Source organism: Lepidochelys olivacea, assembly GCF_965140295.1.
Source record: "Lepidochelys olivacea isolate rLepOli2 genome assembly, chromosome: 18".
Lineage (NCBI taxonomy): Eukaryota > Metazoa > Chordata > Testudines > Cheloniidae > Lepidochelys > Lepidochelys olivacea.
This window is the reverse complement of record NC_140428.1, coordinates 27,164,629-27,183,938: the sequence shown is the minus strand read 5'-3', so window position 1 is coordinate 27,183,938 and position 19,310 is coordinate 27,164,629. Positions and strand designations below refer to the sequence as shown.

General features: G+C 42.7%; 1 protein-coding gene across 1 annotated transcript; it reads left to right on the top strand.

Moving 5' to 3' along the window:
- The first annotated feature begins 1,245 nt into the window (after window positions 1–1,245).
- Window positions 1,246–18,843, top strand: LOC311532746 (uncharacterized protein). Its single transcript, XM_084651503.1, has 9 exons — window positions 1,246–1,624; window positions 2,878–3,471; window positions 5,529–5,599; window positions 7,184–7,292; window positions 9,709–9,839; window positions 10,154–10,261; window positions 11,198–11,316; window positions 12,075–12,231; window positions 17,912–18,843. Exons 1-9 carry the CDS (start codon window positions 1,293–1,295, stop codon window positions 18,058–18,060), a joined length of 1,770 nt encoding a protein of 589 aa, XP_084507629.1. The 5' UTR covers window positions 1,246–1,292; the 3' UTR covers window positions 18,061–18,843.
- The last annotated feature ends 467 nt before the right edge of the window (window positions 18,844–19,310 follow it).

The following is a 19,310-nucleotide window of genomic DNA, read 5'->3' as shown; positions in this document are numbered from 1 at the left end:
GCAGTGTCAGGGGGGCCCCCAGGCCAGTTGTGCCTGGGGAGGAGGGTGTAAAGGGGAGCAGTGCCAAGGGGTGTGCGTGGCTGGGAAGAGGGGCAATACCTCAGGGAGGTCAGAGGAGCAGTATGGGGGGGGAGGGGAGCAGCACATCAGTGGGATGACTGGGGGGAAACAGTACTGAGGGGGTAGTGGGGGAGAGCCGCAGTAATTGGGGGGGATTGGGGGAGCAGTGTCAGGGGGACAGCAGTAGCTGGGGGGGATCCCGGGGAGCTGTGCTGGGGGGGTGTCCAGAGGAGCAGTGTCGGGGGGGGCAGTAGTACATGGGAGGGGGGGTGACTAGGGGGAAGTAGCACTGAGGGGGTGTCGGGGGGCAGCAGTAGCTGGGGGGGGATCGGGGCAGCTGTGCCGGCGGGGGGGTGTCCAGAGAAGCAGTGTCGGGGGGGCAGCAGCACATGGGAGGGGGGTGACTAGGGGGAAGCAGCACTGAGGGGGTGTCGGGGGGAGGGGAAGCAGTAGCCGGGGCGGATTGGGGGAGCTGTGCCAGCGGGGGGGGGGTGTCCGGGGCAGCTGTGCCAGCGGGGGATGACTAGGGGGAAGCAGCACTGAGGCGGTGTCGGGGGGGGGGGAGCTGTGCTGGGGGGGTGTCCAGAGGAGCAGTGTCGGGGGGGCAGTAGTACATGGGAGGGGGGGTGACTAGGGGGAAGCAGCACTGAGGGGGTGTCGGGGGGGGCAGCAGTAGCTGGGGGGGGGATCGGGGCAGCTGTACCGGTGGGGGGGTGTCCAGAGGAGCAGTGTCGGGGGGGCAGCAGCACAGGGGAGGGGGGTGACTAGGGGGAAGCAGCACTGAGGGGGTGGCGGGGGGCACCAGTAGCCGGGGGGGGGTCCCGGGAATCTCCATGAGGTGCCTCGTCCCCCAGTCGGGGCTATTTGGGGCGGGGCGGGGTGGGGGGGCTCTCTGCCCCGCCCCCACCGCGGCCGGTCTCGGGCGACCCTGGCTGCCGGCGAGGCCTCTCCCGCCTCCGAGGGGCAGGTCGGGGCTTCCGGTTCCGGGGGGGCCGGGCGCTGCGGCGGAGGCAGAGCGGGGCCGCGGCCCCGGGGAACGGGAAGGGGAGCGGCCCGGAGGCGCCTCGGCCGGGCGGCCCCCCCACCCCCCGCCAGCCCCGCGCCCGTTAGGGGGGCGGACGCCCCTCCCCCCCCCGCGCGCGCGCGGTGCCCGCCCCTCCCCCCCCCGCGCGCGCGCGGTGCCCGCGAGCCCCGTCGCTGCTGGGGGGCGCCCAGGGCCCCGCCCGCCTGGGATGAGAGGCGGCCCCCTGCGCCGGCCGCGGAAGGGAGAGCGCCCGGCTGCCGCAGCCGCCCGAGGCCCGAGCGGCCCCGGCCCGGCCATGGGGCGCAAGAAGAAGACGCTGCACGACTACGCGGCCGAGTTCACCGACCTGGGCGTCAAGCGGCACCTGCTGGAGCCCGGCGGGCCCGGGGAGAGCTCGGTGGTGGAGACCCTCTACTGCAAGTCCTGCGAGCTGCCCATGCGGGTGCGGCGGGACCGCATCCTGGAGCACCTCTCCTCGGGCCGCCACTACCGCAACCGCCGGCTGGTCAAGCAGCACGGCCTCCGCGCCCCGCTGCTGCTGTGAGTCTCCCCCCCGCCAGCCCGGGGCCTCGCCCAGGGGAAGCCACCCAGAGCGGGGCCTGTGCCGGTCAAAGCGGGGCCTGCGGGGAGCGCCCGCCGCTGCCGCCCCCGGGGCGCCGCCCCGCGGGGGCCCCCGGCCCTGCCCGGCCTCGGGGTTGAGTCGTTTGTCCCCCCCGCAGGCGGTTACACGGGGGGTCTTGTCCTGCTCCCCGGATTTCAGCCTCGTGCTGTCGTTCAGGGAGGGGCTGTTCTTTCATCCTGGAAAAAGCTGACCTGCTTCCCCCACCCCACCCCCGAGTGGTGCTAAAACTTCCTCCGAGTCCTTCCTGCGAATTACACCAGGCGGCAAACTCCCTGGTTTCCAGGAAGTGCGAGGGCAGTAGTGTGGTAGCTTTGTGTTTGTCCATTTCAATTCGGCACAGTTGGTTCTTAGAACAAAAAAAAAAAAAAAAAAACTCCAAACAAACAAACCAAAAAAAACCCCCCCCGGGGTTTTATAAAACCTAAGATCTCTCGAAATATTTTTACTGCTAAGAAGGTCATTTGGTTTTTAAACATCCCCTTGCAGCCTTTGAAACCCAAGTATTGCAGAGTACTAAGAACTTGGAAGTGGAAATGACTTAATTGATTTTCATGATCAAAGCGGAATAGTACAAAAATACCCTCAGAAGTTTAAACTGTTTAAAAAAACCAGCCACACTGTTGTTAATTCAGAGTAGTGTGGTAACAGGTGAGGAATTTTTCAGAGTTGGTAATGTGTATTTTAAGATGTGTATGTTGCCTGTTTTACTTAAAGTACACTGACTGGGAAACATATTGCAAATTTCTTGAATTTTATGGATTAAAAAGAAAGTAAAACAAAAGCAAGTGTAACCATCAGAATGAACGTCATCCATGTATTCTGGTAACTTGTTTGAATAGAATGATTTAGGTTACTTCACAGAATACTAGTAAGTGCACTTTGTATATTTTGTGAAAGTGTAGCTAATAGCTCACCATGAAGAACCTGCTATTAAATCTTGTTAAGATGGGAGATACTATTTTCGTTCTGTATAGCTAACTAAATTTAATTGCCAGATAGCATGTCAGTCAAATGATGGAATAAAACTTTAATACATTTATGATCACAGAGCTAGAGACATCTGAAGCTCAGTAAAACTTCCTCAGTTTTCTCTTGTTGGAATAAAATCTTTGTATTTGAATAATCCTGAATTACAGCAGCTTCCTTAAGATTTTTGTCCCCTTTTATCTAGATCTGCAGGTTCAGACCTTGGTACCAGCCTTTCCATGCAACTTGACACTCCTTCCCTGCTTTCTCAGCCTTCATTTATTCTCTCAACCAATCCCTGCATCACCAGCACCGGCACCAGCTATAGCATGGTACCATCTCCACCTTCCTACCACAAGTCCTTGATCCCTGTTCACCCCAGCGCCATCAGCTCCACAACCAGTGTCATGTCTGCCAGAGAAGACCAAACACCCTCTACCTCCACCAGTCACCCGTCGGCATTCGCTGCCCTCCATATGAGAAATGCCCCTGTTCCCTCAAAACAGAGCATCCAAAGACTTGTTATTTCTGAGGCATCCAACAGTGTGGCTTCTGGAGGGTCAGTGGGACGGTACAGCAGTAGTGGGACTTCAGGAAGCAATATTGGTCTTGCCCTCTTCGGCGTGGGGCTTGGTAACAAAGCATTGTTTCAAAGTTTAATGGAAGAAAATGGCTGCTGTTTGCTTTACATTGTGGAGGATCAGCTGCCAGATGTGGAACGTGCCTTCAATACAGAATTCCTGGCCAACACCAGGGTGCTACGGCAGCAGGATGCTGACATAGTGCTCAATGATCAACGGTACAGTCCGCCAATAACTTCCATGCATGTTTCCTTATTAAGTAATTAAGGCTTTAAGAGATAAGTAGCACTATCAATCAGTGTTCTTACTCTGTCTTTGGAAAATTTTCCTAGAGTTAGGACACACTTGGTGAATCCTGCTCGTCTGACCTCAGTAGCCTCAATATTACATTGTGAGATTGGAACGCTGTATTCCTTTCACCAGCAGGTGGCAGCTGTAGGTCTAGTTGAATTACTTTACTGTTTACTAGACATCCTGAGGATCGCACGCATTCTTGGATCTTGCTGGGAAGCGTAGTTTAACTTAGGTATATAGGGCTTGTGGATGTAGCTGTACAAACAAACCATCTGTCTCGTCTCCGCGGATAGTTTTCTCAGGGATGATGCCTTTGGCCAAATTCCCTTCCTCATGCTGTCATGTAGCATGTCATCTGTCAGTTTCCCTGCTGGCTGCCACCCTTCCACCGCACAGTGCCTGGCTTGTTTCAGTGGAGGTACATGTGAAAAGCTCATAAAGCACTCTGGGATCCTTCAAGATGAAGGGTACAGTGTAAACGTGCAATATTATGTTGTGTTTATATTGTTTCACTAAACGTTCTGGAATGCTGATCTAGATTGCTAAAAACACGTTGGCTAAATAGAGTTCCTGTCAACTTTCAAACTGGAACAGGTACAGAGAAGGGCTACTAGGATGATCCGAGGAATGGAAAACTTGCCTTATGAAAGGAGACTCAAGGAGCTTGGCTTGTTTAGCCTAACTAAAAGAATGTTGAGGGGAGATATGATTGCTCTCTATAAATATATCAGAGGGATAAATACTGGAGAGGGAGAGGAATTATTTAAGCTCAGTACCAATGTGGACACAAGAACAAATGGATATAAACTGGCCACCAGGAAATTTAGACTAGAAATTAGACAAAGGTTTCTAACCATCAGAGGAGTGAAGTTTTGGAATAGCCTTCCAAGGGAAGCAGTGGGGGCAAAAGATCTATCTGGCTTTAAAATTAAACTCAATAAGTTTATGGAGGAGATGGTATGATGGGATAACATGATTTTGGTAATTAAATATTCATGGTAAATAGGCCCAATGGCCTGTGATGGGATATTAGATGGGGTGGGATCCGAGTTACCCAGGAAAGAATTTTCTGTAGTATCTGGCTGATGAGTCTTTCCCATATGCTCAGGGTTTAGCTGATCGCCATATTTGGGGTCGGGAAGGAATTTTCCTCCAGGGCAGATTGGAAGAGGCCCTGGAGGTTTTTCGCCTTCCTCTGTAGCATGGGGCACGGGTCACTTGCTGGAGGATTCTCTGCTCCTTGAAGTCTTTAAACTACAATTTGAGGACTTCAATAGCACAGATATAGGTGTGAGTTTTTTTGCAGGAGTGGTGGGTGAAATTCTGTGGCCTGCGTTGTGCAGGAGGTCTGACTGGATGATCGTAATGGTCCCTTCTGACCTAAATATCTATGAATCTGTGAAAGCAATATTTCAGATTTCACACAAATCTTAAAAGGGAACAGTGACTCTGAAAGATGTTACTTCACAGTAGAAATTCAAAGGTAAAAATCGGTTAAATTTTACTCACTGTACATTTTTTTGCAATTTGCTGTGTAGATTTGTGTTAAGCCTTTCCCCATATGTTTTGATAACATAGAGGGTTCAAACAGGTTTTGAAAGAAACCATTCTAAAGGTTTTTCTATTAAGCTGTGAACACATGCTCTTTATAACTATACCATTAAAAAAAGTATTTAGGGAGGCTGCGGACCATGAATTAAGTCAGCGTTCCATTTAAAAAACTCTACTAAATGTAGGAACCCAATCTGTTCCTGGTACTGTTGCCCCAGAGCTTATGTCCTTGCTGTTCTTAAAAAAATAACTTTTCCCTGCTCGTAATATTACTGTCTCCTGGGAGTTGCTGGTTTCTTTCCCCACCCTCTTCCTGATGTGAGGAACTTTTGTAATGTTCAAGAATCTTTTTCTCTCCTTAATTTTGGCCACTGTTTGTTTCAGCAGAAATTTTGTCTCCATCTAAGTATTTTTCTCTTAATTTCTGCAGTGTCTCTGGAGCCATTGTCTGTTCACCACCTGAAGCGGCCTCTGAAATTGTGATAGATGCTTTACGAGCAGGTAAGGAGAACTGAAGTAGATCTGCAGCAAATTCTGCTTTCATATATAACATGTTGCCCCACTGAATTGGGCCCACTATGTTTATAAAGCTACATCCTTAGTTGTTTGCACCAGAGGAAACACCATTTGGGTAGAGAGACAGTGAACTCAAACACTGATAGTCTACTAAAAAATGATTTGGCTTTTGAAATCTCCTGGATCTCCTTATTGGATAATTGATCTAAGACATGCTATTAGGGCCCAATTTTGTGCTCCTGAAGTCAGTGGCAAAACTGCTATTGACTTCATGAAAGCAGGATCAGGCCCAGTTTAAGTACTAAATTGGCTATTTTAAAAATAATTGTAACATTAAAAACACCCCAAACTGCTAATTTTCTGGTTTTCATATATTTCTCCAGCTAAAGATCAGTCATATATTTGTTCTGAATGCTTGTTTAAATGAAAATTGTTCCAAGAATGAAATCCTTTTGTGTCTTTTACATATGACGATTAAAGAACATCTGCCCCAACAAAACTTAGCACTTATGTCTGGGAAGTCCATGTCAGAGCTGGAATTGAGGAGTTTCTGGATCCCATTCTCAGTCTCAGCCCTACACTCAGTCCACTAGAGCAGGGATCCACAATTCTTTGTAGTATCAATCCATCTTAGTGGGGTGATTGTCTTGTGGACACCTCTGTTCCCATTTGCTGTCTCATGGCATAGTTGTGGCAAGTACATCAGGGGCATACATGGAAAAGTAACATTAGGAAAGTATTAATGCATTTAATCAACTGTAAATGGAGAAGAGAGCCAGCACCCTCTAACAGACCAGCTCTCCGTGGACTACCACCAATTGCTCAGTTGGTCAGTGGTGTTCCATAGACCATGGTTTAGTGCAGTGGTGCTCAAAACAAGTTGCCTCTTTTATCTTTCTGCTAAAATGTCTCAACATTTTTATATGTGGAAATAATTTTTCTCTAGTGGCCTATAAACTGTACTTCTCTAGACACCAATTGAGCTTCCTGGTTAGTGATGATGCATCTGTGTTAATGCCCTCTGAACAGGACTGACTTCAGTTTTATTTGTAAATTCCTTGTCTTAATTCAATAAGGCCCTCCCATCAGCATTTATATCAGGGATTTATTCTTCCTCTCCAGTGATTAAAATCACTTGCAGTCTGCCTCTTTGTACCTTGTAGTTTCCCTTGAGGGATACACTGAGTGTCTAATTGCATAATTAGGGAGAACTTAGTCCACTGAAGACAATGACCCTAATGACTTGTAATGTCAGCGGAGCTTGTACTGTGTTGTTGTTCTGACTACAGGTAACTGAAATGTCTGTTCAGAGAAACACAGCTAGGTATAAAAGAAAACCCAAGAAGATCAGAGTTTCATTATCTCTAAAAACAATCACTTCTTGAGGTTTGTAAATAGTAAATGGTAGCTGCTGTAGGTATTGAAAATCATTCAGCAAAAACAATTTTTTCAATTTTCTGAAACCTTGTCTCTGGAATGTGTTGACATGTATAGAACACTGCAGAATATATAATGTTCAGTGTGGATTATGTCCTGCCTTCAATTTTGTATTCTATGACATTTACATAGGGAAAGGCGTGTTTTGCGAGAAGCTACCCAGTTTAGATAGGCAGACAGCAGAGGCTTGTTTTGATGAAGCTGACAGATGTGGAAGACCATTGGTCTGTGGATTCTACAAGTAAGACCAGCATTTTTTTGTTTTCAACAAGAAGCATAAATGTAAAGTAATGTTTCTATCTGATGAAACCTTCCTAAATTTTTATAGCTACTTGTTTTAGAGAAATTTTGCTTAGAAGGTAGCTAAACAGAGAGCTCGGTGGACTTGCTGCTTCAAAATTCATTGTTCACGCTTCATAGAGATGACAATTGAATCTTTTCTTAATTGGCATAGGATTAAAATTAATTTATTCATCTACACTGGATTGGGTGCTAACAGAATTTGTATTACAGGTACCTAGGATAAGATTTTCAAAAGCATCTAAGCATGTTCAGAAGTGACTTAGGCTCCTAAGTCACTTAGGTGTTCTTGAAAATGTTATGCCAGATCTTTTTTAGAGGTGAGGAAAATGTACTGGTAACTAGAATTACTGAGCCATACTATGGATCAACTTTGCTGGTCTGTGGTTTCAGAAAAAAAACAAAGTGGGAATTTTTTTGTATGTGTATACAGTCATCTAATTCAGCAGACATGGGTTTTGGTAAAAGTTAGGCTACTTGAGATCTGCATTTGGCTGTTCTCAGTTGCAAAACTAAATACTTTGCAAAAATGTTGAGTCCAGTGAAAAACATTACAACATTAAGCCTTGTCACACAGTACAAATCCTCCTCACAGACAATTTCTGCTTGTGTCTTGCACTTGTTTTCTTTCAAATCCTAGGAATGTGAAGAGCTTATTTGTTTGGCTGTTATTTTTTTTAATAACTACACAGACAATTCTGTTGCAGCAATCGAAAAATAAAAATAGAAGTAAATAGGTTCTGTTTTTTAAAATATCACAGCATAATTTTCTATAAAAAGCATGCGGAAGAGATTTTATATATTTTTAAAACTTACCTTTATTTTGAATATTTGTTACTGACTTGCTAGCTGTATCCTAAATCTTGTACTGACTGAAATATGCCAGCCCTTCTTCAGTGGACCAGACATAATTGTAGGGTGTAAATAATAGAGTAGGTTTTGAAATAATAATGTTCTTTGTAAAGAATGTATTTAACACAAACTCTTTCTGAGCTACTACTGATGTAATTAGGCCACTGTAATTTGGTGAAATTCACCTCTATGCATGTAGCCAGTATAGTACGTACGTGTTATTTAAATGTAACGTAAGCCCTATTTTGAATACTTTAGGCTGACCTTCTGTATACAGGTGAATTTAGCTCATTATTCCTTATAACACCTTTTGGAAGAAGTCGTATTTGTACATTCTAGGGTCGCATAATGGACATCAAAATGAAAGTCCTGCTTGTTTTCAGAATGGTTGGCCCATTTAAATAGGAGTACATGTAGTAAATATTAAAAAGTGTGTTTTCTCCTTGTGGTTGTATATATAGATCTTAGGGCTTGTCTACACTACAGGCTTTGTCGGCATAACTTATGTCTCTCAGGAGTGTCAATAAGCCACTCCCCTTGGTGACATAAGTTACACCGACCTAAGCGCTGGTGTAGACAGCGCTGTTGGCGGGAGAGCTTCTCCTGCCGACATAGCTATTGCCTCTCGCAGAGGTGATTTTATTATGCCAACGGTAAAGCTGTCTCTCATTGGCATAGAGTGTCTTCACCAGACATGCTGCATTAAAGCGCTGCTGTAGCGTTTCTAGTGTAGACTAACCCTAAATCATAAATCACTGTAAATATGGGGAAAGTAGGTTAATTCTAATGTACTTCCGCTTTGTTACAGTTCTGTAAACTTGGTAACTCCACTGAAGTCAAGGAAAGTGGCTCTGAGTTTACGCTCAGCATTTGACCCAATGTGTTTAGTAACAGTGTGGATTATTTCCCTCCCTGCCTTCCCCCCAGCCTTGACCACTTACTGTTTTTTTTGTTGAAAACTGTTCATTTCATTTTAAGCAAAAATTATCTGTATGCAAATTATATATAGATGGAAATATATTCAAACACAATATATACTGTGATACTGCATTTTGGTTTGAGTGCTTCAGAGAAAGTTGAGCCCAAGCCACAAGGTTGGATCTGAACTTCTCTAGAGTGGAGGTTTTTTTTGTTAAGACCTAATTGAATATAAAACCATAAAGGTGTATTTTTTTAGCTATATATAACTTCCTGGACATTGCTCATCACTTTATTTATAGTGGCTTAATATCTTAGTTTATATTGTTGGTAAAGAGCTTTAAGGGCAAATACTCATTCTGCTTATTGCCTGTAAGAACTTATTGTGAGGGTTTTTTTTGAAAGTCTCATAAATTGCTGAGCAATTGATCTCATCAGAAAAATTGGACTTTGACCCTTGTCTAAGTTGGAAGTTGTCTGAAGTCCAGACTCTTTTCTGCCCCCAAACATCTGACTGCATGTCAGTGGTGTAGATGACCTGTTCTGTACTGAACACTCACTGTTCCACATTGGCTGTCTCTCTGTAGGCGTTTTGATCCAGCCCTGCAGTTCTTGTATAAAAAAGTCCATGACAGCCAGGCACTGGGGAGGATTCATCGGATTTCGACAGTTAGCAGCATATATCCAGCAGCATCTCTTAGCTTCCTAAAAAAGTCAGGTACTGAGTAGCTTTCTTATAGAAGAAGAGGTTGGTTCTGTGAAGGGATAGCAATTTATCTTGCCACATATGTATATGTGTGTGTGTGTGTCCGTGTGTGTGTCCTGCAATGCATTATTCTGTCCCTTATGGCAGGGAATATTCCCTTTGACCCTAATGTTGATTGTGGACGAGTGAGTATATCTGTATGTTCTTTGAAATCATATTTCTGGTGCTCTTACGTTGGTTTTCATGCAGTATAGATATCTAGGTTTGCTCATAGGTTTTATAATGCTAAATCTTCTAGTGCCCATTTTTTCCCCTCTTACTTCCAGGTGGAATTTTCTATAATGCTGCTGTACATGATATTGATATTATCAGTTTGTTACTGGGAGAAAATGCACCAGATACAATATTTTCACTGGGACATGCATTCTGTGCAGGTAAAACTTCATGGATTGGTGACTTTGTATTGGATGTGTTGTTAGTTTCCTAGTAATTGCAGATTTCAGTGCTAGAAATTTGAAAATATGTGAAGGGGCAACTAATGTAGATGTTCTCTCATGGATCTGTTTGAAAATGGAAATACAGAACAATTTCTAGAATGTTGGAATAGATTTGCAAACACTTAAAAAACTTCACTGAATTCTGTGGATTTCTCAGTGCTGCAAAACTATTATAGGAATATCAGTAATGCCAATTACTGTGAACATTGGTGATTTGTAAAGGGTTGCTAATATTACCATTTCCAGGGGGTTTCAAACAAAGCTTTGTGCTTAACAATATCATTTTTTCAGTTCTTTGGTTAAACCTGACATAGATAAAGTTGATTATTTCCCTTTTAATACTTCAGACTGTTAAACTATTAATCAGAGTCTAACTGTTTTTCATGTAATATTGGTTGCTGCCAGCAATCAGCTGCCATTGCTACAAGCGGCAGTATAGACCATCTTAATGTATGGTAGGGCATTGAATTGCCAGGAACAAAACCAATAAGTGACCTTATAATGGAATATGTAGGCCGCATACTGAAGGCTGCCTGATGTTGTCTGTATTGTAACCACAAAGGCAATTATGTTTCAAAGGCGAAAGGTTCTCCCTAAGGTAGGCCAGGCTGCTTGTCCTGGAGAGTTCAGCCCCCAGTAACTACAGTAGAAGGTTCTCCAGAGTTTAGCGGTGCCGAAGAGTGGTGTGGACGACTGTAGTCTGATTAGTGTAGGCGGCCACACACATGTTCAATGTTTACTGTGCTTCCTGTTTTACTGTTTAAAGATGTTCTTTTCACTATAACGCCTCTTACAAAATAAGAGCAATTTTGTGTACAAGAGACTTGCTGGTTTAATTTCCTAGTCTGAGTTAGTGCCTCTCTTGTCACTCAGATATGGCCTACTTGAAGGATGCAGACACTGTAGCAGTCAGCATGAAATTTCCTAGTGGAGCAATTGTTACTTTGGACGTCAGTCAGCACTGTACTAAAAGCTGTGATCAGAGACTAGAGGTGGGTTTTTTCAGATGAGTCTGTCATGGTACTATGGGTATACGCACACTACACAGAACACTACTACTGCAGTAGAAGTAACAATTAATTGACTGTCATGCTCTCCATTTAAAATAAACCTCCAGTTTTGTTAGCCAAATTCTGCCACTGGATATGCACATGGTCATTTTTTGGAGTTACTGTGAGCTTCATATGGTCACCCAAGAGCAGAATTTGGCCCTGATAGTTTCTCAGCTGTTTCAGGTGCCTTGAGTCTTAAACTTTGTAGACAACCTATCTCCCTCCCCACCCCCTTTTTTTTTTAATGTAATGTTTTTATTGTGGACACAGCAAGCCAAGAGGTAAATCAGAATCACAGATATAAATGGTACCAAGGGGGGAAAAAAGGTACAGATCTATCATTATTGGAGGAAATCTTTTCTGCCTAAGTTCATGTTGGTTTATATTAGAGTGGCAAAAATATAAAGTTCTCTAAGCTGGATTTGGCGAGGGGAAATGTTTAAGCCTTAAAATAAAAGCAGCTTGTTTCATAACCAAGGGAGAGTGGATATACTGTGCAACTGCAACCCAGGCTAGTACAGCATGTGCTTGCATCCTCTGTAGTGACCGAGCAAGTAATTCTACCTGCTGGAGGAGTTACTCCTCAGGTGGTACAAGCCCATGGTTTATAGATTGTTTTAAGGCCAAAAGCATGTTAATTTAGGGGTCTTCAACACATGTTTATGTGTATTTTTGTTTTTTTCCCCTCTTTCTCCTAGGTTCATGGTTCTCAAGGAACATTACGGGTAGATAATCAGAATCCCTTGGGAATTACAGAACATGGAACATCTGTGTCTATATATTCACAAACCCAGGCTGATCGGTACAAAGAAGCATACAGAGAACTCTTTAGACACTTTCTCAGAACTCTCAAAGGTTAGGAAAAAATTGCCAACATATGCAATGTCCATTTATTTGTAAGAGTAATCTTAATTTCACTTTTGGATTTGCTTTTAACAAACGTTAGTCTTGAAGATTGTTCCAAAAGCGATGTCAATTTGGGGTTCATTTATTCTTGGAATCTCAGACTCCGCAACGAGAGAAAATGAAGAAACGGGTGTTTATATGAACTCTAAACACCAGCCAGTCTGAACAGTTTGAAAAGTAAAACCTTGTTACCATTAAATAACTCTGAAATCTAGATGGTTGTTTTTAAAATTAGAATTGGCATTTCTGGTGGCAGCCAAATAAAATGCTAATTGATGACACTGGCAGTGAATGGGTCTAGTTCTGCCCTTGGTTGTCTCACTGTGTCACATGTATATCTGAAGACAGAAGTTGGCCCTAAAGCTGTCAGATGTAGAAAAAGAGTGTAGATTTTCAATGTTTAATGCTTAGTGTTTAACTCGTTTAAGGTTTGCTGGTGGTTTAAAGGAGCATCCATGAGCTGGAAATTTGCTGACAGTACAGTTTTCATAGATTCAGAGGCCAGAAGAGATCATTGTGATCATCTGGTCTGACCTCCTGTATAACACGGGCCAGAGAACTTTCCAAAATAATTCCTAGAGCAGAGCTTTTATATTTATTTATTTACTTATGTATTTATTTATTTTGTTGGGGGTGAGAATCCAGTCTTGATTTAAAAATTGTCAGTGATGGAGAATGCACCACAACCCTGGGTAAGCGGTTCCAATGGTTAATTACTTTCACTGTTAAAAATTTACACTTTATTTTCAGTATGAATTTGTGTAGCTTCAGCTTCCAGCCATTGGATCATGACATACCTTTCTCTGCTAGATTGAAGAGCCCATTATTAAATATTAGTTCCCCGCGATAGGTACTCATACACCGTATTCAAGTCACCCCTTAACTGTCTCTTTGTTATGCTAAATAGATTGACCTCTTTGAGTCTGTGACTACAATGCATGTTTTTTAACCCTTTACTCATTCTCGTGGTTCTTTTCTGAACTCTCTAATTTATCAACCTCCTTCTTGAATTGTGGGCACCAGAATTGGACACAATATTCCAGCAGTGGTCACACCAGTGCCAAGTGTAGAAGAAAAATAACTACTCTAATTCTACTTGTGATTCACTTGTTTATGCATCCAGAGATCACGTTAGTCTTTTCACTGGGAACTCATGTTCAGCTGATTATCTACCACAACCCGCAAATCTTTTTTCAAATTCACTGCTTCCCAGGATAGAGTTCCCCATTGTGCAAGTACGACCTACATTCTTTGTTCCTAGATGGGTACAATCACATTTTGTCATGTTAAAATGCATATTATTTGCTTGCATCCTGCTTACCATGGGGTTTGGGTCACTCTATATCAGTGACCTGTCATCTTCATTATTTGCCACTTCCCCAGTTTTTGTGTCATCAGAAAGCTTTATCCGTGATTTTCTTTCAGGTCATTAATAAAAATGTTAAATAGCATAGGGCCAAGAACTGATCCTTGCAGGACTCCACTAAAATTATCAGTGATAATTCCCAGTGTACATTATATTTATGAAACCTATTAGTTAGATAGCTTTTATCCATGTAATGTGTGCCATATTAACTCTCTATCATTCTAGTTTTTTAAATCAAAATGTCATGTGGTACCAAGTTGAACACCTTACACAAATCTAAGTATATTACTTCAGTAGTCTTACCTTTATCAGCCAAACTTGTAGTCGCATCAAAATAAGATATCAAGATAGTTTGACAGGCTCTATTTTCTGTAAACCCATGTTGAATAGCATTAATTACATTGCCTTCCTGTAATTCTTTATCAATTGAGTCCTGTATCAGCTGCTCCATTATCTTGCCTGGGATCATTCTCAGGCTGACAGGCCTATAATTACCCGGGTCATCCTGTTTACCCTTTTGAAAATTTGGCACAACATTAGCTTTTGTCCAGTCTTCTGGAACTTCCCCAGTTCTCCAAGATTTACTGAAGATCAACATTATGGTCTAGATCAGTGCTTCTCAAACTTTTGCACTGGTGACCCCTTTCACATAGCAAGCCTCTGAGTGCGGCCCCCCCTTATGAATTAAAAACACATTTTTATATACTTAACACCATTATAAATGCTGGAGGAAAAGAGAGGTTTGGGGTGGTGGCTGACAGCTTGCGATCCCCTGTGTAATAACCTCACGACCCCCAGTTTGAGAACGCCTGGTCTAGATAATACTTAGCCCTGCCATGAGTGCAGGGGACTGGACTAGATGACCTCTCAAGGTCCCTTCAGTCCTATGATTCTATGTTTAACAGTCCAGTGAGCTCCTCAGACAGCTCTTTGAAAACTCTTGGATTAAAGTTTACCACCTGCATTGTAGTAGAGGCAACTAAAGAATTTCTTCTCTTCCTGTCCTTCAGTTCCTTGATTAATTTTGTTCTCGAAATCTCCATTTTGAGTTGAGTATGCCTGTCTTCCCTCTTTTTATCCTCCCTGTTTGTTTATTTAACACCCTTGACTACTCTAGCCAGCCCTGAGAAGATTAGTCTCCCGTCTACTGAGGTGAAGGCCATCCAAACTATACAGCCCCTTCACCCCACAGAAGCAAAACCCACCACCCTATACCACTTATTTAGCCAGCAGTTCACGTCTAGAATCTTCTATTTTCCTTTGCTTGTGGGGCAAGAAGTAACTCAGAGAAGATAGCTTGGACATTCTATTTTTTACAGAATGCTTCAAGTTTCCTGAAGTAATCTACTGTTCGCAGTATGTCCTGCGACACTGACATTAGTGACTCTAGGATTCTTTCACATCAACTTCAGAAGCCTATCCAACCTCAGAGTCATATCTCAAGTCTTGGCTCAGGGAAGGCAGCACTCCAGGGTGTTTGTCTGCTGTCCCTTGTAGAATGTTCTTTCGATTCTTCTAAGTTCTGGATCGTCTGTCTTCCTTGGATGGTTGTAGGACTTTGTGGGCAAGCTTGATTTTCTGACAGGTTGGGCCAACCTGCCATCTACAGGTGTATCCCATACATTTCTCTGTTCCCTTGGACCAGCTGGAAGAGGTTTCTTCCACAGTTTCCACTCTGATGAATTGGTATCGATTAGAAATGTCTAGTGTGGAATTCCTCCAGGTCCTTTTCTCTGTGGTAGCCACAGCCTGCCTACTCCTGGCTATCAGTAGCCACACAGAATGCCAACATAACATCTTACCTCTTGTGGTTACGAACTGTCAGGCCTCCACTCTGACTTCCTCTCTCTCCAACTCCTTGGTGGCCATCTCCTTTCTTCCTTGAAGCTGGAGTACTGATGTTTCCTGAACCTGGCTGTCTAGAAATGCCTCAGCTTTTCTTATTCTCACTAATGTGTCTATTTCCCCCTCCTGACCAAGAATCTTCTCCTTCAGCGCAGTCACCGGCCTGTACTTCATGCATAGGAAGTCGCTTCTAGTTTTAGGCAGGAAAGAAAACATGGCACATCTGTTGCATGTCACCACTATGCTTGAAATCACTTGCAGAACTGAACCTGGAAGATTCCCACACTCCCTTCTCTAAACTTACTCTGAAATTCTCCTGTTAGCTGCCTCTGTTCATGGCTCTCAAGTTCACGTAATAAGTACAGTATAAAATGCTACATTTTAAACAAGCTGCTATTAATACCAAGATCCAAAACAATAGCTAAATTGAAGAAATCTTTAAAATACATCTAATATCTTCCCCCCCAGAGAGAAGTGCTTCTTTCCTTTCAAAATGTTCTTACTGTGTTGAGCAAAATGGGTGCAAGGTCCTCCTACAATGCAAAACTTTAGAGCCTACAAGTCTACTCAGTCCTCCTCCTCCTTGTTCAGCCAATCGCTAAGACAAATAGGTTTGTTTACATTTATGGGAGATAATGCTGCCCACTTCTTATTTACAGTGTCACCAGAAAGTGAGAACAGCCATTTGCATGGGACTTTTGTAGCTGGCATTGCAAGGTATTTACGTGCCAGATATGCTAAACATTCGAATGTCTCTTTATGCTTCAGCCACCACTCCAGGGGACATGCATCCATGCTGATGATGCTCGTTAAAAAAATAATGCGTTAATTAAATTTGTGACTGAACTCCTTGGGAGAGAAATGTATGTCTCCATCTCTCTGTTACCTGCATTCTGCCATATATTTCATGTTATAGCAGTCTCGGATGATGACTCAGCAGATGTTGTTTGTTTTAAGAACACTTTTGCTGCAGATTTGACAAAAGGCAAAGAAGGTACCAATGTGAGATTTCTAAAGATAGCTAGAGCACTTGACCCAAGGTTTAAGAATCTGAAGTGCCTTCCAGAATTTGAGAGGGATGAGGTGTGGTGCACGCTTTCAGAAATCTTAAAAGAGCAACACTCCTATGCGGAAACTACAGAACCCAAACCACCAAAAGAGAAAATCAGCCTTCTGCTGGTGGCCTCTGATTCGGAGGATGAAAATTAACATGCATCAAACCACACTGCTTTGGATTGTTATCAAGCAGAAACTGTCATCAGCATGGACGCGTGTCCTCTGGAATGGTGGTTGAAGCCTGAAGGGACATATGAATCGTTAGCGCATCTGGCATGTAAATATCTTGTGATGCCGGCTACAATAGTGCCATGTGAATGCCTGTTCTCACTTTCAGGTGACGTGAACAAAAAGCAGGCAACATTATCTACTGCAAACGTAAACAAACTTGTTTGTCTGAACAATTGACTGAACAAGATATAGGACTGAGTGGACTTGCAGGCTCTAAAATTTTACATTGTTTTATTTTTGAATGCAGTTATTTGTACATAATTCTACATGTGTAAGTTCAACTTTCATGACAGAGATTGCACTACAGTACATGTATTAAGTGAATTGAAAAATACTATTTCTTTTGTTTTTTACAGTGCAAATATTTGTAATCAGAAATAAATATAAAGTGAGCACTGTATACTTTGTATTCTGTATTGTACTTGAAATCAATATATTTGAAAATGTAGAAAACACCCAAAATATTTAAATAATGGTGTTCTATTATTATTTAACAGTGCAATTAATCACGATTATTTTTTTTTTAATCACTTGACAAGCCTACTTCTAGCATGTAAAGGACCAATCACTTTGCAGATTGTATAAGGCAAGCTTCAGGGTGTTCTTGCCTACTTTGTTTACTATGAAAGTACCCACAGTAATTAGTTTAGTTAGCTTCTTTCTCCCTTATTTACCATAAACATATTCAAAATAGGTTTCAAAATAGTTAGTTGTTTGAGCAATTACTTGTTCAGGTTTGTCTTCTCTTAACTTGGGCCTGCTCGTGTGAGCTAAGTTAGCCCTACAAACATTTGGTTATTACCAGATAATGAGATACACTGATGAACCCTATTTTTATAAAGATCATTATTATTTGTATTACAGTAGCTCTTGCAGGATACAAGTGAGATTGGGACCCCATTGTGCATAGGCACCATACTTGCAAATAGGAAGAGGTAGTCCCTGCCCTGGAGAATTTATAGTTTAAACAGACAAAGGGTGGAAAGGGAAACATAGGTGAAGTGACTTGCTCATGATCACATGGTACTTCAGTGGCAGAGCTAGGAATAGAACCCAGGACTCCTGATTGAGAGTCCAAAGCCTTATCCTCTATGCTTCATTGCCTGTAGTAACATAGTCTTTCTTTTACAGGCAAAGAACCCCCTGTTATCACCAAAGAGCAGTTTCTCTGGACGATTCAGGTAGCTGCAGCTGCCGAGCAGTCTTGGAGGAACGGATCTGCTGTTGACTTACGCAATGAAGCAATAGATGTGTCTCTAATCAAGACTGAAATAATGTGACACACACTGCTGTTTGAAGTGAAGGGTATTCCCTGAGCTCTGCTAACGGGAGTGAGGTCTCTTCATCTAGGGAGGTTTCCACTGTTGTCTTAATACAAAACTAAACAACCTTTTTTATTATTTTTTACATTTTCACTGACAACGCCTGTAACTTGGATACCTTTTAGAGCTACAAAAGTGTTCAGTACTGGTGTTACCGATGGCTCAGGACTCTGAGAGGAGATTATGGGAGGCTTTGTCTGCAGTGGTATTTCCTTTTTTCAAGGAGTTAGTTTCAGGTTCTGGAATACTGGTTTCCTGAAAGTGGATTTCCCAGACACTAATCATGATATTGACAACGACGTACTGACAACCTGCTGTTGTAGTGAAGACTGTGCAATGAACATTTATAATGGCAGCTTGAAAATGAGGTGCAACCATGGTGTTCAAAATGAGAGCATCCTTTTGGTCCATACGGTACATCTCATTAGTATATGCAGGAATGTGATTTGTGTACTAAATACCCCTGTTCTGAATCCCCCATCTATCCAACTGTCCACGTTGTTCTTAATTCATTGCTGTGGTTTTGAAATAACATCGCTGGGAAGTTGTGAGCATCTAACTTTTTGAAAATGAACAGGCAGGGAGACTTCTGGCTCTAGAGTGTAATGAAAGAAACTTGGAAGGCATGCTATGAATTGGACTGTTTCACAGAGCAAACCATGCACTTGGGCATTTCTCTATGAACACTGCATCACTGTTAAAAAATAAAGGTTTATTTTAGAATAAAATTGTGAATCTCTACACAGTAGCACTGTACAACGTCTGTTACAAGAAATGTCACCTGGATGCAACAAAGAGAGTACAATCTGTCAGCAGTTTTGTTTTCCTTGCTTGAATCCAAATTCATGTTTCAGTGTTTCTTCAATAGGGAAATTAAATAATACATGTTTTCCCTGAGTGGGGGAAGGGAATATGATATACATGCTTGTTACAGTCCACCAGATTTGGATTACACATCACAGGAAAAGATAGTGCCTTCCATAACAGGCAAGTCTGCTTTAAACCAGGTTATTTGTAACTTTTTATTCTTATGTTGAGCATATTGAAATTTATATATTTGACTTTTGTATTCTTGTTTGTATTTCTCATACCCTGGTTTTCAAGATTTAAAAAAAGGGTTTTTTTAATTGTATTAAAATAACATTCTTGCATTGAATGTGTGAGCAACTATACGTCACATTTTCTCTTCCTGAAAAAATTTCTTAACT